Raw genomic sequence first — 25,370 nt, 5'->3', positions numbered from 1 at the left:
ACTTTCTTTTAAAATATTAAAGTCTTCATCATATTCACCTGTTTAAAGAATGTTTTGTTTCATCATTTAATTTCTTAATTCTTTAGCTCATTTTTCCATTTAAGTTGGTCATTTTGACACACATATATTCACCTTACAATTCAACTTAATAAAACATGCATTATTTAAAGCTCCAATATTCAGATGTCTGAAAATGTCCAAAAAAAGAAGCACTGTGAAATATTGGGTCTTTATTCTGTTAGATCCACAAAAGCATCTGTTGACCTACAAGAGAAGCAGAAATTACTTAAAATTACTGATTATAAATAAACTATGTGCATCATTTCTAAGTACCAGAAACAGGTTATTGTTTATTTTGTCTTTTAGTCCCTGACTTATTGCAAGAAAAAAATGCTAGAGGCAAAAAACTTTCACCCAGACGTCACTTACATTTAAAAATATCTTTATTAAAAGCTGTGATTGTTGTGTCAGCAGTAACAGTGAGTGTATACAGATCCTCCTCCCATAAAGAAAAGCAGTTTTAGTGTTTTATAGATTATGTGGGCATTTCAAAAAAGTTACAGTGTGCGACCATTTCTCTCAGCTGGCCTGGACCTGAGCTTCATTTGATCTCTCAGAAGAAGAAGAAGAAGAAGAAGATGATAATGGTCGGGTAAACAGGCTTTCCAATATAATAACCGAATTATTTAGATTCATTTTATGAATGTAAAAGTAAAGAAAGTGATTTAAAACTAACAAAGCCCAAATAAAGGGTAAACCAGGGTAAATTAAAAACCGCCCACTGTCTAACAGGAAAATGGATCCATTCTTGAAGAGACCTGATTCTAAACCACCAACACTTTAATGACACTTTATTATCCTACACAGCCCTTTCAACAGTTATTTACAAATACAGGTGTGTGTTTAAGGTGTGAAGCAGTGTAAAGAGTTTCACCAACACAATGATTAAACAGAGGGTGAGGAGGGTGAGGGTTCCGATATAAGTTATGCTACATCCGGGTAAGTCCATAATATAATGGGACGGATATCATTAGAAATCACAGCAGTCTTCCTCACTGTGGTAACATTGCACCTGAAGGCAACTTCATCTTCATCTGCCATCAAAAGTACAGAGCAAACTGTGAACGATCTAAATCTGCAGCAGAAGCATGGAGTGGGAATCATACTGGACATGTAAGAGGAAAACCCCACACAACACATGTTCATATGTACAAATATTAATATAATGTCCCATTTAGGAAAAAAGGAAAGAAAGGACAGCATAATATAGGAATGTGTAAGTAACTCAAATTGCACTGCGCTCCATTTTTGTGCATGAAACGAACAGATAAGGAAGAAACTGGACTAGAAGAGCACGCCCTGAACCTCAAGCCATCGTAAAAGAAGAGCCGGCATTTGGAGAAAGAGGCTTAACGCTTTCTGGTGGAGTTAGCTCCACAAAATCCCTGCGTTTACGCTGCAGGCAGTTAGCAATTAACAGGTTACATGTGGTTCATCTGATCAATAAAAACATCTGGTTCTTGGTCACAGCTTTCTTTCTCTCTGGTTGGCTATAGCTCAGAGCTTACAAAACAGAGAGCTGTCATTACACTGTGGGGTTTTTACTACTTACATACAGAGATTTAGATATATATGAGGGGTTTTAATCAGCTGATAGGAAAGTTCCACAACCATTTCACCTTTTCTATAAGTTAGCCTTATTTTAGACTGCATACAGATGCTATAAATGATGAGACAGACATGCCCCTCAATAATGCTTTCGAAAATGCTCAGATTAGATTTGAGTCATTTCAGAGCCTCTACACTCTTCCAGAAAGCTAAAAAGCACACTTTCCAAAATGTTTAACTTGAAGTGACCCTTTCAGGTTATACTCACAGACTGCATCTCTTTTACACACAGCTTATCCACATATAAAGGCACAAGACGAACACAGTCTCCTAAAACAACTCTGGATCTACTCTTCCCCTAAAACTCTTATGTGCTGTGGTCCCTTTATTTCTCCTCTGCTTCGGTGCTAAAAAGACACCATTCACACTCAATGTACTAGGACCAAATAGTTATAATCAAAGGTATCCGCTCCCTTTATGAATCTAAATGCTTTGGCTAAAAGGTAAACTTCTGTAAAGTGCAACGTTTGTTTGTTTGTGCCCTTCTTTAATTCATTAATTCATGTAACAATATAAATCATAGCGATGGCTCGGGTCACATTACAGTTTCTCCCCACGTCTTATCTGTCAGGTTTATTATAAAGGGAGCTGGTTTCAGAGGTATCCACCCAGACACAGCAGCAGCAGGACGTGCACAGTGAGCAGGTAGAGGCTGAGCAGCAGAGGCGTGCGCTGTCGGGAGCAGAAGGCCACTCGGAGCATCCGCATCAACCCGGGACCGCCTCTCCGGGTCTGCGAGAGGAGAGGAGAGAGACAAGGTGAAGGGAAACATTGATCTCGTAAGTCTTTATTATTACGGTTATTAGGGTGACAGATGAGGTGCGGGAGAACATTAGCGGCGCCTTACTCGTGTGACAGCTCCTTCCGGCGGCTCGATAAAAACGGCAGTCTCCGAGGAATCCCCGTCCAGTGCAGAGTGCCATTTAGCCTGGCCGTGGCTAATAATAAGAAAAACAGAAGTTAGCTGTCATCGCTGTTGATGGAGCAAATTTATCGCAGCTAAAAAAGGAGAGATTCAGATGCAAATGTGCCTTGTTTGCTGATTGCTTGCTGATTCTTAATAACACCGTCACACAATTAAAAACATGTAACTGAGGCAACATGGAGTATAACCACCTGGACTGACCTAAGCGAATAAGTAAGACTCTCCTGATCCTTCCCTTGATATCAACACTGGGGTGACTCCAAAATTAAATCACTTCATCCCTGATAATGACCTCGACCAGTTAACCTTCTTCTTCTTCTAACAAGCCTATTTAGACACCCTCTTTAGCATCTATGTGCCCCCACATATTTACAAGCTGGCTGGTAAGTTTACCCGTCCTTGCCTGTGATTACACCAAACCAAAACAGGAAACTTAAAGACAAGAGTTGCTAAGAGACACCAGTAAGCAGCGCAGAGCTGCAGAGAACTGGACCATCCTCATATCATCTAGTATAAATATAACATAATGTTCTTATAGCACCTTCAACTTCCCAGTATGAGATTATCTCCTACTGAAGTTCATACCGTTTGAGTTGGTCTTGCGTGGCCATCAGCTGTTCCTCGACAGCCATCCTCTGCTGCATCTCTTCATCCAGTCTGATTTAAAAAAATCAGAAATTAAAAATCAGTATTCATGCTTCCCAGCCTGCCATATTCACATTTTTTAAAGGTTTGGATCTCACAGTACCTCCGCTGTAGCTCTTTGACCTCAGCCATGTAGGTGTGGCTCTCGATTAGGCTGCTGCGCTCCTGAGGGGCGCCGGGAGCGCTAGAGAGCACCTCTGCGCCCTGCAGAAGACAACGAATCTACATTTATTCCCCTTGGCATTTGGCTCCAGTGTGACATCCTGATAGATGACTGCATTTTATTGTCAGTTTCTATTTAAGTTGTTGTTTCTTTTTTCCTTTTGGTGCTACACACTTTTAATGTACAGCACTTTGGTCAGCTCTGTTGTTTTAAATGTGTTATACAAATAAACCTGACCTTGACTTTTACATGAAGTCTAACATCTCTATCCTGTGGTTTGGCATTTCCACAGTTTATATTCATGACATCACATATTTGTCTGACATAGGGCTGCTCGATTATGGCAAAAATGATAATCACGATATTTTCACTGAAATTGAGATCTCGATTATTTGACGATATTTATTTAACAATAACAATGTATTGAATAATGACTTTAAAGATTGTCAAAAAATAATATAAAATAGTGTGCAAATACTGATAACAGTGCAAATGTTTGCAATATAAAAAATAAATGAAAAATGTAAACATCTATGTTTAGTGAACTTTGCAGTGTTGCTCTGTGGTGCAGCTACTACACCGTAGCAAAGTTTACACACTGTGTCTACTCGATCCACGTCTGACTCCGCGAACCCATAATGTTTCCACACCACTGAAGTTTTTTTACCTCTCTTTTCAACCAACTGCAGTCACTCTCTTCTCCAAATAACTTCTGCTTAGCTTTCCGAGCTTCCCTCGGGTCCTCTTAATCAGCGGTCCCCAACCTCCGGGCCTCGGACCGGTACCGGTCCGTGAGTCATTTGGTACCGGGCCGCGAGAGTTGAGGCTCAGGTGTGACATGTATAGTTTTCAGGGTTTTTATCGGTTTTCAGCGTTATTTCGTTAGCGTTTTTATCCTTTACTCGGTTTTCCTTGGTCTTTTCACATTTGTTATGTGAAAAGATCAATAAATTTTCTTTTTTTCGGTACCGGTACTAGTTTTATTTTGTTGTATTTATCCGTGACACCTTAAAGGCCGGTCCATGAAAATATTGTCGGGCATAAACCGGTCCATGGCACAAAAAAGGTTGGAGACCGCTGCTCTTAATTGTTGTGACACATGTTCGAAATGCAGAGAGGTGCGCTGGATTTGCCACACGGAGCAGCACGAGAGTAAAGCACGAGGGAGGGGCTAATAATCGGCTCAGTCATTTTTAATGATCGTTGAAAGCCTAGATCGTAATCGTGATTACAATTCGATTAATTGAGCAGCCCTAGTCTGACATGTCGATCTTTGGTCCAACTTGTTTTATCCTCCTTTCTGACTTTAATAAGGATCATCATTTACAAAATAAGTGCACTGCTGTCTTAAAATTTGATACTGGGGCCATAAACCTGTCAGCAAGAGTTAAGAAAAAAAAACACAGGTAAGATAATTAAGTGAGCAATAACGTGATTTTCTCACATGCCCGATTTAGACTTCTATGGGCAATCTTTGCAGAGGTGAGAGTGTTACCTTTGTAAGTGGCCGATGTTTGTGTATTTTGTGTTAATTCCTTTGCGGTCGTGTTTTTTATATGCTTATTTGTTTTATATTTGTAGTGGTCGGTTTTTTACAAATCCAAACATATATTTGCCTTTTATAATATTATTATTAAAAATATTTTATATCTACACAAGCTGACTTTCCGTAACCTGTGGAGTCGCCTCCCGCTGATCATTAGAAAGAAAGCAGGTAATTTGAAACTGGCTTCACTTTTCAGACACAGAAATTACAGCCAGCTTTTACGTATAGTCTGTGTTTATAGTAAAGAAGCATGGAGGGAAAGTAATTTATAAATCATTTTTTAAATAATAAAGTGCCACATGAATGATTCAAGAAGACAACTTCTGGGAATTTGTGGCAAAGATAAAACAGCCTGAGCTGAAACACTAATAACAAGGCCTCATGAACAGATCTAGATGTAAATTTAAAAGGCAACAAGTTAAACACTTTATATTTTAACAATCCCACGGGAATCTATAGCTTTCCCTTTTGAGTCAAAAGCAAATGTCTAGGTCAGGGGTTGGCAACCTGCGGCTCTTTAGTCCTTATACTGCGGCTCTGCGTGGTTTGGGAAAATAAATTAGTATTTAGCTGAAGTGTATTTTATTTATGTTAGTTCTTTTTAACTTGTAGTTCTAAATTGGAAGATTATTGTGATATTGAAATATAAAAATAAAATTATATTCTATTATTTTTTCATCGCTCAAAATAAGAGTCACACTCGCGGTCGCGGAAGCCGGTGTACCCGCCGAAACGCCGTGCATTTATCGAGACTTTCAACCCCAGGCAGGCCAATTATAGATCTTCGGATCCATATTATGTCAGCAGCTATTCTCCACCATGAACTATGTTAAAGACAAACACCGCTCACGCCTGACAGATGACAGCTTACAGTCCTGCGTAAACTGACTTCGTACAGCCCCGATTAGCAGACGCTGTGCGCAGAGGTTCAGGAGCAGAAGTCCCATTGTAAACATATCACGGCAGACCGACGAAGTTTGCATGAACACGCTTTTCAGCATCTCTTTATTGACCACTTTTCACACACGGTTGCTGTACGCATACAGCCGGCTGTAGCTTTTCACCTCACAGCCCGACATACACTACCAACAACACAACAGCACAGATAGCGCAGACGTAAAGGCAGCGAGGCATGATTGCGGGTGTCGCTCAGGTGCGTCCGCCTCCCCTGCAGCGGCGCTGCAGACCACGCCCCGCCGCACGCATTAACCTGGTAAAATACATATTTAGGCAGAATTTTGCAAATATCTATTTTTAATTTTTCAGCAGCATAGTGCTTTTTTACCAATTATTTTTTAAAAGTCAGGTCAAGGCTCCAAAAGCCCAAAGGCGATATAAGGGTGGTGGCTGACAACAGTTTTTGTTTTCTACATGGATCATTTTAGTTCAGCTGGGTGTCTTTCCTTTTGTTATATTTCTTTAAGAGTTCAAAATGTGTTGATTACATAAATAAAATGTAATTTTCTCTGTAGCACTTCATAAGCAACACACCTTAGTTGTTCACACAAAGCATAAAGGTAAAAAACAATATATACAGTGTTATCTTCATTTTAGATGTCAAAAAGTATTTGCGGCTCCCAGTGTTTTCTTTTGCGTGGAAACCGAGTCCAAATGGCTCTTTGGGTGTAAAAGGTTGCAGACCCCTGGTCTAGGTGCTTACCTCTCTCTGATAGTGCTCCTGCTGGAGTTTGGGTTTATGCACCCGAGTCTCTTCCAGCATGGCGGTGAGCTGCTTCAGTTGTTGGTCCCTCTCTGACAGCGTGGCGAGAGTCTGCTGCTTCAGCTGCTCCGCTTGAGCCATCAAATCACTGCGTTCAAGCCTGAAAAAGAACAACACAGAAAAAAAAAATAGATTGGTGCCTTTCTGGGGAGCACTTTATAATAACCGTTGTTAATAAATGGGAAACTGGCAGCTAATTCAACTTTAGTTTGAACTTTAATTAAACAGTGAAATGATAGCAGTGGTTACTGATTGGTTAATAATTGGTTTATAAACCACCAATGAGCATTAACTGGATTCTTGTAAAGCTACAAATGATGTTTACAAAACCTGCTTTAAAGGGCATATAAGCACAGAGGCATAAACTATATACTACAGTTGAATTAAGTCTCCTTTTCTTTAAAATCAACAAAAATCTGAATAAATGCTATTCCTGCTTTGTCGTGTCACCTGAGTGTTTCTATTTCCTGCTTGCCCATTTCCACCATGTTCTCCAGCTGCGTTATGACACCCAGCATGTCTTCGCTCTTCTGCTTCTCCTCAAGCAGCTCCTGGCTGACTTTAATCAGCTCTCCTGCTCCCAGCCGAGCCAGCTCTGACTTCTGCTTCTTCAGCTCAGACTCCTGGGCTTTAAGCTGCTCCAGCTGCACATAAAGAAAAAAAGATCAATGAAAAATATGTTGAAATTCTGTAAATGTCACCAGAATATAAACTCAAGCATGTCCTATTAATATCTCTCATACTTGGGGTTACTCACCAGCCTCTCCCTGTCATTCTGCAGGGCCTGTAGTGCGTTCTTCAGTCCCCACACTTCTCCACTGGAGCCTGCAGGGCCACTGTGTGCTGTGTGGCCCCCTGCCTTGCTCATCTCCTCCAGTTTGTGGCTCAGTTCTTGGACCTTGTTCACTGCCTCGTCTCTGCTGTCCTGAAGGGAAGCCATGGCTTTAGAGAACGACTGATTCTCCTGTCTCAGCTTCTCTGTCACCTCTTTCTCCTCCAGCAGCTTCTGTTCAACAGCCAGCAGGTCTCGGGCCAGCTCCGCCACCCTCTCCTGAGCACTCTCTGACTCTGTCCGCATCACCCCTCCCTCCCATCGCAGCTCTGCTAGCTCTTTGCTCTTGCTCTCATGCTCTTTCCTCTCTCTATGCAAAGTCTCTTCCAAAGCCGCCCCCTGCTCTCTTGCTGCCTGCAGCTGCTCCCTAAGCTTCTCAACTTCTGCACCAGGTGCATCCATCACCTGTGATGCAGGCCTCTTCTCAGCTGCCTGACTAAGAGTCTCGCTCTCGACCTTGTGCACCACTTCGGTCTCTTTGACTGTGCTGAGGCTCTTTAACTGACTTTCCAACTCCTCTCGTTCCTTTTCTAAAGATACAATACGCTGCCTCTGGGCTGCCAAAAGCTGTTTGTGTTGGGAGTCCTTCATGCTTAAAACCTGTTTAAGTTCATCACGATATCCATAAAGCTGAGCAGACAGCTGGGCCCTTTCAGCATACAAGTCGTCTCTCTGGACCAGCAGAGAGCGCAGCTCCTCCTTAAGGCTGTTATTCTCTCCTGCCGCCTCTTGGATTAAACCATCCTTCTCCATCATCACCTGGAATGGAATAAAGATATTATAATGCATGCTAAAACAAGCTCTGTACATCTTAGAGTCTGTACTGTTTTTACACATTACCTGTAAGTGTTTCTCTTCCAGCTGCTTGTACATGTTGAGGACTCTGTCTCTGTCGTCCTGCAGGGAGCCCATTGCCTTTGTGAAAGAGTCCAGCCTGGCTTTTCTGTTGTTGCTCTCTTCCTCAGCTTTTCGCAGCTTTTCCTCCAGATCACGCACTTCTCCTCTTCTCTGCTCGAGCTCCTCCTCAGCTTCTCGTGCCCTGCTGTCGGCCTCTTTCCTTGCCTCGTCTGCAGCCTTAGAAATAGATGACACACGTTAGGAATCTCCAACATTTCTCTCTGAATTTTTCAGTAAATTAAAGTCCATGCATACCTGAGCGACAGCCTGCTCCTGCTCCCCAAGCATTTCCACTTCTCTCCTTTCCTTCTCATTTAACTCAGCCTGTAAGGTCTCTGTCAGGGCTTTGGAGGATCGCAGGTCCGTCTCCAGCTGCTCCACGTTCAGACAAAGTCGTCTCTCCTCTGCTTCCCTCTCCTGTAGCTCCAACCTGGCCTGTTCGACATCGCCCTGGAGCCTACCCACGGCCTCCTCCAGAGCCTGAAGTCTCTGATGAAGACTCTCCATTTCATTTTTCAAGGTGTGAGCTTCACTTTGTGCAGACTCCAATTCAGCTGCGGTTTGCTGAAGCTTCTTCTTCTCCTCCTCCAGAGCAGTTTGGGTCTCTGTGATTTTCTTCCCCTTTTCTTCCAATCTTAGCTGCCAATCCTTGTCTGCTTTCTCTAACCTGAAAGGACCAACAAACTGGATTATAGGCTAAAATGTAAAAACTCAGTAAAACAGACAAATTCAAAGGGAACATTCTTACCTTTCAACTGTGACTTGCAGTTCCTCTTTCAGTGCTGTTTCTTTCTGAAGCTGTTCCACGAGGCCTTTGGCACGTGTTTCAGCCTCTCGAACTTCAGCCTCCTTAGCCTGCAGGGCACCATTAAAGCGACTCTCCCACTGCCGGGCCTCGTCCACAACTCGGTCCCGGTCATCTTGCAGGGAGGACATGCAGCGTGAGAAGGCAGCTAACCTGGCCAGAGACTCATCCAGACGAGCCTGCGTCTCCTGGGCTCTTCTCTCAAGGTCTTCTGCTATCTCTCTAGCCTCCAGAGTAGCTTCCTCCTCCTTCTCCCTTTCTCTATAAGCCTCCTCCAGTCTCAGCTCCATCTCCTTCAGCTCAGCTCCCAGCCTGAATCTCACAGAGTCCAGGGTTTCCTCTGCTTCAGCTTTTAGAGCAGCCTCTCTCTGCTGGATGCTCTGTTCGATGGTCTTTTTGGCAGCTAATGCCTCGCTCGCCTGTTTCTGGGCATCATCTAGTTGGGATTTATTACTAGCAACCTCTGCTTCAGTTCTTTTCAGGTCCTCTAGAGTTTTGGAGGCCTCCAGCTGGGACTTTTCCAGTTTGTTGCAGAGCTCATTGTGACCCATCTGCAGTGCCTTCGCTTCTCTTCCCAATTCGCTGATCCTCTCCTGGTACTGGATGCAGTCTTTCTGCAGTTGACGGACCTCCAGCTGTTTCTCCCTCAGCAGTTCTTCCAGCTGTCGTGCTCTGCTCTGGCTGCCTTCTTTGACCCTCTGAGCAGACCTCAGCTGTTGCTCCAGCTCCCTCTGCTTACCAGACTCTGCTTCGGCCTCAGCTCTTTCCCGCTGGGCCTGCCTCATGTCCTCTTCCAGCCTGGCAGCTCGGTCTTTCTCGCTCCGAGCCTCAGCGTCGAGTTCGGCTCTTTCCCTCTCTAACCTTTCGAGCTCCCGCTGCAGCTCGGTGAGGTGCTCCCGGTTCTCAGCTGCCTCCTGCTGGTAGCCAGCGATGCTTCCATTGAGCTGAGCCAGCTGGTTCATCAGACGCTCCTCCAGATTATCTTTTTCGGCTTCAAGACTTCTGAGGAGTTCTTTGAACTGGGTTTCCCTCTTTGAAGCCTCTTCAATCAGGTTCTTTTCTCTTTCTTTGCTCTCTTCAAGGCACTTCTCTAAGGAGACTGAGAGGCTCTCCTTCTCCTTACTCTCCTGGAGATGTCGCTCGAGAGAGGCCAGTTCAGCTTTGAGCTCAGCTTCTCGCTCCTGCCATTGTTCCCGCTCAGTGGTGAAAGCAGCCTCGACCTCCTTCATTTTATTTTCCAGTAGCATCTGAGCTTTTTCACTCATTTCTGGTTTTTCATTTTCTTCGGCAGGTTGTGAATGGGTTTCTTTTGCAGTTGCTGCCACTATTTGGTCATCTTGAATCTCTTCTGGCGTTACTGGTTTGTCTTTGTCCTCATTCTGAATCTCAGCAGGCTCTGTTGTCATCGTACTTGCATCTGATTTCTGGGCAGTGACAACCTCTTCTACATTATCATTTTCCTTTTCTCTTATTTGGGTAAGTTCTTCCCTCAGACCTTCAATCTGCTGCCCTAAAGAGTCTCTTTCTGCCACTGTAGCATGTAGCTCAACTTTCAAAGCTCTCAGCTCCTCTTGAAGCTGCTCAAGTTCATCCCCAGGAGCTCTGTCTTCTTGTTTTATTGACGGCTTTTCTTGGATCTCTCTGAGCCTCTCGTTCTCTTCCTCCAACTCTAGAATTTTCTGCTGCTTTGTTTTGGCAAACTTTCTCATTTTATCCTTCACTGCACTGACCTCCTTCTGCGCTTCCTCCACTTGTCTTTCAGCTTCCTGCCTTGCCATCTCATGAGTCCTGACTTTTGCCGCCAGCTCCTGTCTCTCCTGCCTCGCAGCTTCCAGGACTCGTCTCACTCTCTCCGCCTCATCGCTCACATTTTCATAAGATTTGAGAAGTGTCTCGTACTCATCCTTCATGGTTTGAACCTTTTCCTCCCATTCTCTGCACGTTCTGGCCGCTTCTTCTTTTGCCAGCTCCACTTCTCTCTTGCATGCATCTTTCTCATTGAGGACACCTTCCATTGCCAGCTTGAGGCTCTCGCACGAGGATCCTAAACTTTGGTTCTCCAATAATGTCCGGTCAACCTCTTCAATCAGTCGAACTCTTTCAGCTCTCAGCTTCTCCAGCTCATCTTCAGCAGATTCAATTTTCTGCTGTAGCTCAGCTATAACCTTCTCGGTCAAAGCGAGCTGCTCCTTCTGGGTTTTGTTCTCTTTAAGAGCCTCTTTGCGAGAGATCAGAGCAGCCTGAAGCTTTCGTTGAAGCTGCTGGATCTTCTCCTCGCTGTCTTTGTCCTCTTCTTGCTTCTGTGGAAGCTCAACCTCTAACTTGTGTGACTTTTCCTTTTCGGCCTTCAGCTCATCCTGTAATGAAGCTATCAGCTGATCCTTCTGGGCCACTGTGTCTTGCATAGAATTTATAAGTGTGTTCTGCTCACTCAGCTGCTGACTGAGCTCCATTATCTCGACATTCTTGTTGTCGAGAAACTGCTTGAAGCTGTCGACTTCATCCTGAAGAGCTGCGACTGAAGACGAGGACTCTGCGGCTGCTGCTTTGGCTGCAGTGTCCATTTCTGCTTTTAGGGCTTCAGCGTGAGACTCGGCTTGGCGATACTTCTCTCTGAGGTCATCAACTTCTGCAGAAAGTGCATCAATCTGCCTTTCCTTTTCTCTGAGTGCTTGCAGCTCTTTGCCCACTTCCAATAACTCAGTCTCCTTCTGCGACAGGCTGGCCTGGGTTTCCTGCAGCTGCCTCTCAAGTTCCTCACCTGCTGTCCGTAGAGTCTGGATCTCCTCTCTGAGAGTTTTCAGAGAATCCTCCATTTGTTCAGAGAGGACCTCAGACGCAGGCTGACATGGATCGCTGGACTGCAGTTGTGATGAATCAGTCTCAGGTGAAGCAAAATCAACCCAGTCCTCCTGGACCCAAACATTTCCTGGAGGCTTTTCCATGTTTTCCACCCTGTGTTTTGGCTCTTGAGGAGTTGGATCTTCTCTTTCAGCGCTCACCTTTTCTTCTAGTTCTCTCAGTTTAGTGAGAAGAACTTCCTGTTCACTGCCCTGGACCTCAAAACGCTCCATAAGGCCACTGTATTCCTCTTTCTGCTGCTTGAGCTGTTCGCGATGGTGCCGGTCTTTTTCCTTTGCCTTACGGATAGTTTCTTTGCGAGACTCTTGCACCTCTTGAAGCTTCTTCTGCAGCGTTTCACACTCTGCTTCGAGATACGTCACCTGAGATTGTAATGCGCTTGTTTCAGGAGAAATCTCAGCTTCTTCACTTAGCTTTCTATTAGCCAGAGTCTCAGCAAGAACTTGGTCCTGCTTTGTTATTTTTTGCTCAAGACTCTCAACCGCCTCCTCTTTGGATCTTAAAGCTTGCTCGAGCTCCACAAGTTTTACCTCCATCTCCTCAATCTTGTGTCCTTCTGACTTTTCAGGAATTTCTCCCATTGCCGCCTCATCCCTCTCGCTCCATTTCTTCGCTTCTGCCTCAAAGTCAGCAACCTTCTTCATGAGCTCTTTTCTCTGCACAAGTGCTGCCTGCAGCTTCTTCTTTGTGTTTGTCAGCTGCTTTTCCATGACTTCTTTCTCCTGCCGTAAGCAAGCAACTTCATCGTCTACAAGGACAGGTGAGTCTTCAGTGGTCTCTTGCCGTTTCTCCTCTTTAATCTTCTGAAGTTCTTCCATCTTCTCCTTCAGTTTGTTCATCTCGCTGTCAATCTGGAACTTCTCTTCTTCTGCTTGAAGGAGTCTAGTAGACATGCTGTCATTGAGCTCCAGCATCTCCTGCTCTTTCTGATTGAGACGAAGCTGTAGCTCGCTAATCTCAGAGTCCTTCTTTGACAAAGACTCAGTGTTGAGATGTGATGTCTGGGAGTACTCCAACATGCTGCTTTCCATGTCTTGAAGCCTTCTCTCCAGCTCAGAGGCGAGGAGTTCTCTTTCCTCTAGCTGAGTGCTGAGCATCCTAACCTGACCCTCCTGCTCAGAGAGAGCATGTTGGGCCGTTTCCAGAGCTGTCTGCAAAGCCTGAAGTCGGTCTTCCTTGGTTTTATTTTCACTGTTTAAAATGTCTATCTGTTCTTCAAGAAGCTGAAATTCAATGCTCTGCTTCTTTGCTACAGAGCTGCTTTCCTGGGAATGTTTATCTAGCTCCCCTCTGGCTGAACCGAGCTCCTCTGCTAAACTCGCAGCCTTGGACTCAGCCTCTTCTTTAGCAGCACTTAGGGATTCTGTTTCCTCTTCCAGACTCTTTATTTTCTCCTGTGACTCTGCAGCTGTCTCTCTGAGCCTCTGCAGCTCAGCCAGAAGTTCACTGTACCTCTTTTGGAGCTCCTCAGCTAAGGCCTGAGCGAAGACCTGGCCGGAGTGAACATTGACTTCATGGGACAAGGAGGAAGAACTCTGCTGACTTACATGAACTTGAACTGTCTCTCTGATGACGACAGACGAGGACTCGACTTGAACTGTGGTGGTTTCTTGCTCCATGCCTGTCGCCACCCACGACTGACCAAAGTCCTGGACGATGGAGGGCCATTCTTGACCTCCGTCTTGATTCACAGCTTCCAGGAGTGTCCAGCTGCTGTGAGCCACCTCTGAATCACTACTGGCGACCATTTCATCCGACGAGGTGCCTTTGGATTCCTCTGGGGAATCTGACTGGTTTCCTATTAGCTCTGGACTGCTCTGATTCTCAGCAGAAATGGAGAGAACAGAGGTGTCCTCAGCAACTAAAGTGCTCTCTTCTTCTTGGGTGTCTGCCATGAAGTCAGAAAGGGCTGCAGAGCTATCGAGGGGAGCCGTAACAGCATCCTCAACCTGATCTGGGGTCTGATCACAGTTTTCATTTGGTGAAAGCTCACTTGCTAATACTTGCTTATTAGCAAGTATGAGGGATTCTCGCAAAACAACCAGCTCGTTGTCTTTTTCCAGCAGCTGCTGTTCCAGGGCCAGTATGTGTGCTGTGAGATAAAATTAAATAAGAAACGAATGATAAGAATGATCTAAAATAAGCAGTACCAAATCAAAAACAAATGCAAGTGCAGTCTAAAAACAAACACCAACAGAGGGTGCGTGCTGCTGCAATACAATATTGTTCAAAGTTCACATAGATAATTTGGCATTCAGAAAATGAATATATAACCTGACAAATAAAGCCAAAGAACATTTTTATGATCTTAGCTTGTCTGGTCCAGGAGTGTGAAACATACAGTTGGCGGCAAAGGAACAGAAAGTTCACTGGATGTCTGTGCAGAGTGTTTAACTTACAGAAAAGGAGGACACATGTTTTCCACTTTGTCTTGCAAGTTGTTAAAAATGGATCGAGTTCTGAGAACGGTTGTCAGGAATTTTAAATTTAGTTAAACCCGAGGTCTGAATTCCTTATTGCTCTGTCACACCAAAGTAGGGTGGACAAGCAGAAGATCAGCACTGACGCCTTTCTTTGATTTACAACAGCAGGTTTTATTTGTCACAATGGCAGACTGATTGTGAAAAACACAATGTGTTGGATGTCACCGTGGTTGAAGAAAAACTGTACATATATAATCAGCATACAAAAATAAATAATAATAATGATAAAGATAATTTGTGTCTAAAAGCAATGAGTATACTGAATAATAAAATGCTGTGATGTATTTCTATAGTTCTACTGTAGTTTTATAGATGTATATTTATGAATGTGGGATGATATTTTTATTATTAATTTATTCTATTTGTAAGTGGGACTCTTGCAGTGAAACATGACTCACAGAATAAAAGTAGAGACACCTTCACTCTAAAGAAAATCCACTCTGATTTCACCTTCATTATATTTTTTTAAATAAATTAGGAAAAATTAATTTAGTCAAATGATTTTAAAAGCAACAGAATTCAACCTTATTTAATGGTTTAAATTAGGACCTGAATGTCATTCTCATTCCTAAATGGACTGCCCTCATAAAGACAAACAAATATGGAAGCCTTCTGTTAATCTCTGGAATCTCAAAGAAATATTTTACACAGATTTTAACTTCCTGTTTGATTCTGTCTCCAAATAATGAGTGCATTTATTTTAGGAATCATACCGTACCTTTTTCAGCTTCAGATGAATCCTGTGTTGGTTCAGCCGCTTCTTGTCTCTCCGACATCTAAAAGAACAACAACAAAAAAAGCGACAAGTTTAAAGACATCCTGCAAACTACAACGGTGCAAAAAAAGGACTTCAACAAAGAAACCACAATGACATTTCACACTACACAAAAGGCAGAAAGCCTTTTGTGATAAGGATTTTGACATTCACCCAGTCCACAGGTAAATGTCAGTTTTTGTTTACACTACTCTTACCAGTGTTGTGATTTTAAACTAAGTTTGAAAGGATGCAGGAAGAAACTTCTTGTTGTGCTTTGAACTTGATGATCATATGTTTTTTAATCTTTTCAAAATAAAAGTGAAAGGTGCTTAAACAAAGCTAAAACCATTCAACAATATAACTAAATAGAAACCAGACCAATAAAGTATATAAAGCATATAAAACATTAAAATATTAGTAAAAACTAATACAGAAACCCTCCAAGGCTGCTCGTCTAGTTTAAATCTCTATCAGCAGCAGGCTGTATGTCGGTCGGGTCAGTCGGTCTGACCATCAGATCAGCCCAGGAGGGATTAGACGATATTCCTAACACTGACATGAAGTATTGTCTGTCTGCTGTCCTGTCTGAGTCTGACAGAGATCACCTGTCCAGACTGAAGCTGTGACCTGGACTGGTAGTAGCCGATAAAACCAGTTTGACCGTCCCGATCTCAAAACAAAGGTTGACTTTGTTGACAGATGGCAAAACGTACAAATGACACGTCTACATCTGCAGAAGTACTTATACTCAGCTACCAGTCTCACACTTTTTCTAATAATAAACACAGAGATGCCATAAAAGAACCGCAGGACAAAGACACTAAGAAACTCAGGCTGAAGCTCCATAGAGATGATAAAGCTTTCATGTCATCACAGAGCTTATTTGAGACTGCTTTGTGATGTGTATCTCTAGTGAAACAGGCTGCTTATATCCTGTGTTAAACAAACAGGTAAGTATTTGCAAAATTTAAGCCCTCTATTTTAGGACACCATTTACACCACCCAGTCTTTCTGCGTAGTAGCTGTAAGTTTTGCCCTTTGAAAATGAAAAACACCTGGGCTTGTGTCCCTCCCTCCTGGGTGTGTGCCATTTTGCTGGCTGTGAGGCACAACCAATTTATTTGCATACTGAGATCGGTTTGCAATGCATTCAGAAAGGACACAACAAGCACTGTAACATCTCTGGAGTAACAGGTAACTGCAATTGCTTACCCATACAGCCTAACCAAGCTAGCTAGCATTAGCTGGTAGTTTAGCACTCCACTATTATAGTCACTTCTAGCTCCAAAAAAACTCCCAACATGGGAAAGGACAAAATACTAACAAAGTCCACGCACAGATGAGTGACACTGTGACTACATCGTTCTTTTAAATACAGTCTATAGCTATTACTACTACTGAGTTCCATTTTCAGTTAAGCACCACTTCACAAAAACACTCATCTAAATGACATTTATGCTGTCAGGCAGGTGCAGGTGGGAAATTAATTTTCCCTCATGAAAAACTGGGACTGGTGTGGAGAGCCTCAAGATAATAAAGATGAAATTAATAATGAGAAGTATTGTTGAGTTCACCTTACTGGTGTAAGATAAGATAAGATTAGATAAGATAAGACAACTCTTTATTGTCATTGCACAGTCATACCTAGTACAATAGTACAACAAAATTGGCAACTGTCCCACGTCGGCACTACGCACAACTAAACACAACACAACAACTTAAACTAGCAAAGGAATGACTTAATAAATAAAATAAGTGTAGCGGTCAACCCCCTGTAATATTATAGAGAATCCCAATGATCAATTATGATGCCATATGAACAAGAACTAGGCAACAGTGGGAATAACAAACAAAGGTTTAAGTTAGCCAGGGTCAAGCAGGGCCACAACTGTCAGACTTCAGCAGGTTTAAAAATTGCTTCTGTACTTTTGTACTCACCGTTACAATTTGCTGCTCCAGCTGCTGTATCTTAGTGTTGGTCTCCTCCTGTTCTGTAGTTTTTCTTTCAAGTTGTTCTGAAAATAAGATGTTTGTATTAGTAAAAAGATTCATTCACAGAATCCCACAACAGACGTCAAGATAATGCACTCATACCCTGCAGAGTTTCTATGCTGTGAGTGAGGTGGGCACATTGTTCCTCACTTGCACTGCATTTGTCTTTCAGTCTCGTCATTTGTGCTTCGATGGAGTGCACGGTGCCCAGGAGATGAGACAGGTCAACAGGGACAGGGATCTCCTCGGGCACATTTTCTTCAGCCAGAGAATGTAGAAGCTTCCAGATTTCAGTGAAGAGCTCGCCCTTCTTCTGCATATCTTCCTGCTCTTCCCTGAGGGAAGCAAGTTCTTTCTCCAATTTTTCCACTTCAGATTTCTCCCTCTCCGAGGCATCCTGCCTGGCGTGGACAGCTGCAGACTCTGCCTCTCTCACTGACGAAAGCTCCCCTTCAAGCCGAGCGATTTCCACCCTGTCTCTCTCACTTGTTTGTGCGGCTACAAGCTCAGCTTCTTTCATCACAGTTAGCTCTGCCTGCAATCTGGCGACTTCCATCTTCTCCTTCTCCAGCGCCTCCTGACTCGCTCGCTCTGCTTCTCTCAGGGAGGCCAGCTCGCTCTCCTGTTTCACCACCTCCATTCTCTCTCTTTCCAGGGCCTCCAGGCTGGCTCGAAGGCCCGCGAGTTCTGCATCAGCCCTGCTCGCCTGTTCGGCCCACTGCTGCTTCTCCTCCTCCCTCAGCTTGGCGGCCTCCGCCAGCTCCTGCTCCATCTGCCGGAACTGACCAGTCAGGATCTGAGGAGAACAAAAAAGACTGTATGAGTGGGTGTTTTTTTATCTAGCTCAGAGAAACAACATATAATAATAACAACTTGTCATCAAAATGTAGGGCGTGTCTTTGTTTGATCATCTTTTTATCATGCGCAAATAACTGCTATAATGTAGAACAGCGTCAAAACCAACAAGCTTTAAGCAGGCAAACAATCATATCAGCTATCTAATCAAACAGGATCTGTACCTGTTTCTGCTGATCAGCACTGCTCACTTCCTGCTGCAGCATTTCCAGCTCTCCTGCACGAGACATCAGGGCCTCTTCGAGCTCCTCACAGCGCTGCTGAGCTGCATGCAGGGCCTGAGGAAAACACCATAAAAACAGGCAGCATGTAATGCACCGTCAATGTATATGTGAAGGGTGGAAACTATGGTGCACTTTCACTGCTTCACAAACTGAAACTGTTTCTGTGTTTATGACCCGAAGGTTGATTGTAGTTCATTGACACTTTTAGGAGCAAAGGTCCCTCTTTTCCCCTGATAAACGATTTAATGATGCATCATTCTTATGCCACATGGGTGATTTTGGGCTACAAAAATTAAATTTGGCCTCAGAACCAGTAGCAGCTATGTCAGATTTCACATAAGCCACTATTTGTATTGCAATTTGTATGGAACAAATACAATATTTCAGGATTTCTGTACCGTTTTAAACACTTAATACAAAGTTAAACAACAGTACATCTAGTACAGGTGGAATCAGTCAGCTAGTAATGAAGAAACCACAGCCTAATTTGTTACTTATGCTAGAGAAATAAACTGACAATCTTTTACCTTCTGAAGCTCGCCTTCATCCTGAGACTGCACTGTTGCCTTCAGCAGCTCCTCTTCATGTTTCTGAATCTGCTCCTGGAAACGCACGTCCTTCTCACAGACCACCGCCTGCAGTTTCTGCAGCTGTAAATAAAAACAAAGGAACCCATTCAGAGATAGCACTAGTAGTAATTTTAAAGCTCTACAACCACAGATATTTTGCATCACCTGTTCAGCATGGGCAGCCTCCTTCTCTTGTAGTAGCTGCTCAGAGGCCAGAAGTCGCTCTTCAAGCTCCCGGCTCCTGGCTTCCTCCTCGCTCAGCTTCTTCTTCAGCTCTTGGAGCTCCTCTTCGACTGCAGCGCCGGCTCCAGTGAAAGAGCTGTCTGGACTCTGCTGCAGACAGAACAGATGCTCAAGTCAGATCAAATCAAAGGACATGAGCTTTACTGCTGGTGTGTGGTTAACCAGCTGCGTGTCCTTGTCTACACAAACAACAAATCAATTATTGTCCTTTTTTTTGCCAAGTGCATTAGACCCAATGGTGTTAGCTGCCTTCTCTTCACAACTTTTAACCGCACTAAAACTCACTGTTGTGCCTTCTTGTCCTTTTAGCTCAGTTATCTGTTTTGTGAGCGACGCCATCTTGGCTTTGGCCTGCAGCTTGAGTTTGGTGAAACGGGCCTCAGCTTCTTCTCTCTCGTTCTGTAACGTGAAGCAAAATAACACTCAAAATATGACAGTCAAAGTATGAAGGATCACCCACAAGTACAAACACACAGAGGTTTACTTACCTTAAGCTGAGCATCTTTGTTGGTCAGCTCAGTGTCCTTTTGGAGGAGCTGGGTATCTTTATCTCGGATGAGCTCCTTCAGTTGGACCACCAGTTGTTCCAGGTGGGCCAGCCTCTCCATGGCCTCCTCAGGTACCTCTGACCCCATTGGAGCCTGACCGTCATCAGAAGGGAGCTGAGGCACTAGCGTGCCCTGTAAAAGGAGTAATTAAAGCTCTGATTCTTCAACATAAGGTTCACACCTTTAAATACCAGGGACACTGCTGGCTCAAAATCTCTTCATTATTGGCTGTCAAAATTTATCTGATGCTCTCTCACCTGCTGTTCTCCATCTTGGCCCTCCTCTCCAGAGAGCTCCTGGAGGACTGTGGCCAGACGGCTTAACATAAAGATGGCACTGTGAAAGTAAATAAATAAATAAATAAAAGGAAAAAGAAATCACGGGTTTCAGTCTAGATGAACCTCTAATGCATAAATTATGTCCCGTACTGATATGTGACAAATTTTATATGCAGCAGATATAAAAACTGCACAAACCCCTGTCAAAATGCCAGGTTTTTATGATGTTAAAAATATGATACTACCATAAAAAAATGAAATGTAGAATAAACTGGTTGCATACCTGTGCACACCCTCACACTAATATTTTGTTAAAGCATTCAGTCTTCTTTTGTCCACACTTCCCTTCAATTTAAGAGCCTGTTTAACCCCAACCCCACAACTCCAAAAGGTACACTTGGTGCAAAACCAGCGCTTTGTATCACTAACAGAATGTCATACCCATGGTGAAGCATGGTGGAGGCAGTATCATACTTTGGGTTGCTTTTCTGCAGCTGGAACTGGGGCTTTAGTCAGTGTGGAGGGAATTATGAACAGTTCAAAATACCAGTCACTTTTGCCCTAAAACCTTCAGGTGTCTGCTAGAATTCTGAAGATAAAAGAGGGATTTCAACTTTCAACACAACCATGGAGACAATCATACATCCATGTCAACTAAAGAATGAGCTCATCACAAGAAAATAGAAGTTTTCAAATGGTCCAGCTAGATCCCAGACCTAAATCCAAAGGAAAATCTGTGGGGTGACCTCAAGAGGGCTGTCCACAAGAGATGCCCTCACAATCGGACACCTTTGGAGTGCTTTTGTAAAGAAAAGTGAGGAAGGATGCTAAAGTTGCTATAACAGATTTGTTTGTTTTTCATTTGAATTGTACAGGTGATCACATTAAAGGTTGGAAAAATTATTTATTCCTGTAAAATTGATGTATCCCATCAAATGTGGTGGAAATTATAACACGTTATGTGAAGGCATGAATACAAACATATTGATTTTACTTTGTGTGCACAGGCAGGCAGTGGAAAGAGGCGTGTTTGAGAGTAAAGGTCAAAACTTGGAGGTAGCAGGTTACAAATTATCCCGTCACACAAAGGCACTGCAGTCATTAATTGTATAAAATGTTCTGAGGTTTGACTGAGAGTTTTTCAGCCAAAACGAGCAGGAAATTTTAAAAAATATTGTGATGAGATGGCCTTTATTAGTCCCAGAGAAAATTCACATTGTTGCAGAAGCAAAGTAGACAAATTTATTTAATCATCTGCAACTCTGACAGCTGGTCAAATGTCTTTCTAAAGTGCCACTAACTGCAAACAAGTTGTTTTGTCAGATTTATCAAACTTTTTCAAAGATGTATGCCAAAAAACAAACAAACAAACAAAAAAAGCCAAAAATCTCTTCCGTTTTTAGCTTAGCTTAACACCACTTAGTATCATAGAGATACTTGCAAAACGGGTAACTTTTTTATATATATATATATATATATATATATATATATATATATAGCCCTACACAAATTTTGTTGTCTACAGCCTATTTACCAATATAAGCAAACATATTAGATACAACAAATCATGCTTTCATGACAATATGGTGGTGCCCTAGTGTTTTTATATGCTGTGCCAGTCAGTAATTTGTTTTGTTTTTTATAGAAGCAAAATGCTGGTAATTTTCAAGTTTTTCCCACTTGGCTTTGTAGACCCCCTCACGCCCATTCCGATAGTTTTAGCAATTTCCCTCCAGGAAGTTGCTGAGATTGGTCAGTCGTTATCTTTATACTATTATCTCAATTATTATTCCTTATATAGAGGCGATGTTTGTTATTCTCCCACTGCGGAAATGCTTAGGAGGAATTGACGGTACTGAACAGACCAATCACAGCAGATGCGGGCTGCGACGACGGGTCGTGTAGTTTTAGTTCTAGGGAGATTTGCGCTGTATAAGTTGGTCTGCACCCCCATTGAGGTCCAAAGAAGAAAAACAAGAACTAGGTTACGTCGTCGTTTAGGTCGTTGGATTTCACAGAAGTTTGCGGTTGCGACGTATTTTTCTGTGTATATTTCCCCCCGAAGCATAAATTCCCACTAAGTTCTCCGAGCTGGAGCGGACAGAGCCGAATCTCTCCGAACCTACTGGACGCTCCACTGCGGCTGCGTCACTCTTTTTGAGAACAGCAAAGATTATAAGCTAGCTAACGCGAAAATGGACGGGAACACTTTCCGAGCGGCTGGATGCTGATGTTTTCAGAAACCAGCAAATACATCTGAAGACGAGGAGACGACGCCGTGAACAGGATGCTCTGTGAAAACATCCGTTTATTGCGGCCGTAGTTTCCACGATACGGTAACAAGTTAGCTGGAGCTCTCGGCTAGCTGACGCTGATAACAGGTAAATAAGGACAGCGTCTTTTAAAGCGGCTTCGCAGAGTTTCTCTCCTCTGTGCATGACAGCTCTGTTATGTAGCCCAGGCAGGGGTGGGCTTTTAAAAGAAAACACTTTTGACTCACCTGTACGAGTGCTTTCCAGGTAAATGTGTCTGGTTTTTATTTGATATATTTCCTCGGATGGATTTCAGAGCAGAGCCACATCACCAAACATTCCCGGAAACAAAACTTCCTCTGCTCTGATTGGACGATCGAGAGCTACGTGATAAGGGACTGTGTGCAAATTTACAAGCGCTTACTGCTCGTCGGGGAGTATCTACATAAACATATACACTAAGAAAACGAAGACTGGTTTTAAAAAAATAATCATATCTGTTTGTAGAGCAATACAGAGCAAATTATAATAATGGTAAGGCATGATCAAAGAGTCCACCTGCTCATCAACCATTGCAAGCAGTTGGGGAGGAGCCTTCTGCTGCTGGCACACTACACCACAGTGTTTGTGGCATTTGCTGGACGCTCAGTGCAGTGGATGGTGGATGCAGTGAAGTGGACAAGCCTGTTTGCACACTACACGGTGGCAGTTTTTGACTCCATCTACAGACGCTTGCACTGGAAGAAGAGGAAAAGCATCCATGGTGTGGCCAGAGAGATCTGCCCGGACTCTGATGTGCCACCACAGTGATTTTATTTGTCTGTTATAACTGTGTCCAACCATGTTACATGGGCAGTAGACCTAGAGAGGACACTGTAAATGAATATGAAGCTGAACAAAGAGTGAAGATAATGCCTTACTGAAGCTTTTTACCTTTTTAAGCTTTTAAAATGTAGTTTATTTTGTAACATACGTCTGTTGATGTATGTGTGGATAAATATCCATGTTTCGGAGAAGCTCTTCCAAACTATTGGAAGCTGAATATCCAGGCCAGTCATCCATTATACCTTCTGTCACAGGGTAATGAAAGCTAATGCAAATCTGCAGGAAGAACACTTTTTTTTTAGTTTAACCTTTCTTGTAATGATGCTTTAAAATGATCCCCAAATGAATTTTAGTATATACAGTATATATATATATATATATATATATATATATATATATATATATATATATATATATATATATATATATATATATATATATATATAATTTTTTTTATTTAAAAGAAGTTTAAACACTAACATGTAGAGTATATATCTGTTATGTCTTTTTATGACATTTACAAGAATATGCTGTTAAAATTAAAATGCACTCATAGCTGCAGAACACAACACATGAATGCTTTTGAGTTTGACTGCAAAATCATTGTAACAAAGCACTGATGTTTAATTTCATATGAAAGCACTTAGACACAAATGTAATTTTATTTTCTGTGTTTTGATATAATAATACACTAACTTTAACTGTAACGCCTTGTTGGCATTAATCTGTGGTATCCAAATAAACTTCTCTAATGAGATCATTTGTAGTAACCTTCTAATTCTGGTTCATTTTTTAAAAAATCCACAGAAAAGCTGACGCTGTTGAAGCTTTTTTTTTTTTTTTTTTGATTAAAATGGCTTAAAGGATAAACAGAGTATTTATAACCTGCGATATATAAAGATATTTGTTTCACAGGATAATTATTAAACAGCATGCCAAACAGGGTCTCTTAAAGAAACTTGCTTTGGCCTTTTTATTGATGAAACGAGTAGCTACATATTACATACTTACATATTATCTAACAAAAAAAAAACCCTAAGTTGAAATGCAGAAACAGTGCGTGAAAAAGTGAGTACACCCCCGCTTTAGCAGCAGTAACATGAAGTAATCATCTTCTCTGTAACTTTATCAGTCTCACACATCATTGTGGAAGAATATTTTTTTCACTCTTCTTCACAGTGTTGCTTCAGTTCTTCGAGGTTTGCAATTATTCGTTTATGCACACGCATTTCAATCAGGGTGGGTTCTGGACTTTGAATAGGTCAGTGAAACACCTTGGTTCTTTTCTTTTTGTTGTAGATTTGCTTAGGATCTTGAAGCAAGACTTGTTTTGCCCAAACCTTAGCTGTCAGACAGATAGCTTCGGATCTAACTCTAGAACACTTTAGTATAAGGAGGAGTTCATGGTCGACTCAGTGGCTGGAAAAGGTCCTCAGGTCCTGGGCTACAAAATAACTCCAGATCCTCACTCCTCCACTCCCGTGCTTGATACCTGGTATGAGGTGTTTGGTGATGTGCATTATGTCCAGACGTCTCCACTAGAAATCTTGATCAGATGCAACTTTGCTGCCATGTTTGCTTGTTTTTTAGACAGAAGAAGCTTTCTTGTGGCAATCCTGACAAACAAACCATGCTTGTTCAGTCTTTTTGTAATTATACTGTCATGAACTTTAACATTCATCAGAGATGTAGTTCTTGCATTTTTTGCAGTTTCTCCGAGCATTGTACGATTTGATCATGGGGTAAATTTGGTAAGATTGGTAACTGTATTGAATGTTGTTAAATAATCTTTCTCGCTGTAGAATGATGGATTTGAAATTGTCGGAAAGTGGTCTTACAACAACAGACTACTTTTGTAGTCTGGATTTTGTTAATGCATACCTGAACGCTCCTATTTATCAAACTGCCTAAACTTCTTTAACGAGTGTGGAAAAACCACACTAATAATCAATAGAATGCTGATTGATGTTTTTAGCAAAAGTTGCAGGTACCAGAAATTTGATTTGCAATTGTATGGACTTTGTGGGTTTGATGAGACCGGCCCCTGGTCATTTTAAACATTTAAATTTGTCAACATTAACTTATATCATAGGTCTAAATAGAACGTACACAGAAGAACTATGTATACTAATGCTAGGAGAATGTTTTGAAGTTTGCTTAGTCTTCACCCAAAGCATTAAATCTGCGTCGCTCATACCCGAGTCCACATGCTGAGGCAGATGTATCCCATCGTTTAGAGGCAGGCACTGCACGTGAGGGATGAAAGCTGCATTTGTGTCTG

The 25,370-nt window shown here is 42.5% G+C and overlaps 1 protein-coding gene across 4 annotated transcripts; it reads right to left on the bottom strand.

The window, feature by feature from the left end:
* Positions 1 to 425: 425 nt before the first annotated feature.
* golgb1 (golgin B1) lies at positions 426 to 22,733 on the bottom strand. 4 transcript variants are annotated; one of them, XM_085137695.1, is made up of 20 exons: positions 22,513 to 22,732; positions 19,992 to 20,070; positions 19,675 to 19,866; positions 19,472 to 19,585; positions 19,109 to 19,273; positions 18,902 to 19,024; positions 18,315 to 18,428; positions 17,398 to 18,091; positions 17,242 to 17,318; positions 15,265 to 15,322; positions 9,145 to 14,155; positions 8,652 to 9,063; positions 8,340 to 8,573; positions 7,425 to 8,258; positions 7,118 to 7,311; positions 6,608 to 6,767; positions 3,342 to 3,442; positions 3,179 to 3,250; positions 2,516 to 2,606; positions 426 to 2,400 (listed from the first exon to the last, which is right to left on the bottom strand). In XM_085137695.1, the coding sequence occupies exons 2-20, from the start codon at positions 20,058 to 20,060 to the stop codon at positions 2,263 to 2,265; spliced, it is 8,853 nt and encodes a 2,950-aa protein (XP_084993821.1). In that variant the 5' UTR covers positions 20,061 to 20,070; positions 22,513 to 22,732; the 3' UTR covers positions 426 to 2,262. The 4 variants fall into 4 exon arrangements, with proteins under 4 accessions (XP_084993821.1, XP_084993820.1, XP_084993824.1 ...); XM_085137694.1 differs by having other exon boundaries at positions 19,109 to 19,276; positions 22,513 to 22,729; XM_085137697.1 differs by lacking the exons at positions 426 to 2,400; positions 2,516 to 2,606; positions 3,179 to 3,250; positions 3,342 to 3,442 and adding an exon at positions 3,799 to 5,438 and having other exon boundaries at positions 6,600 to 6,767; positions 19,109 to 19,276; positions 22,513 to 22,733.
* Between the last annotated feature and the right edge of the window lie 2,637 nt (positions 22,734 to 25,370).

Source organism: Neolamprologus multifasciatus, chromosome 17 (genome assembly GCF_963576455.1).
Source record: "Neolamprologus multifasciatus chromosome 17, fNeoMul1.2, whole genome shotgun sequence".
NCBI lineage: Eukaryota > Metazoa > Chordata > Actinopteri > Cichliformes > Cichlidae > Neolamprologus > Neolamprologus multifasciatus.
Note: the sequence above shows the minus strand (reverse complement) of the source record. Positions and strands in the feature narration are given on the sequence as shown.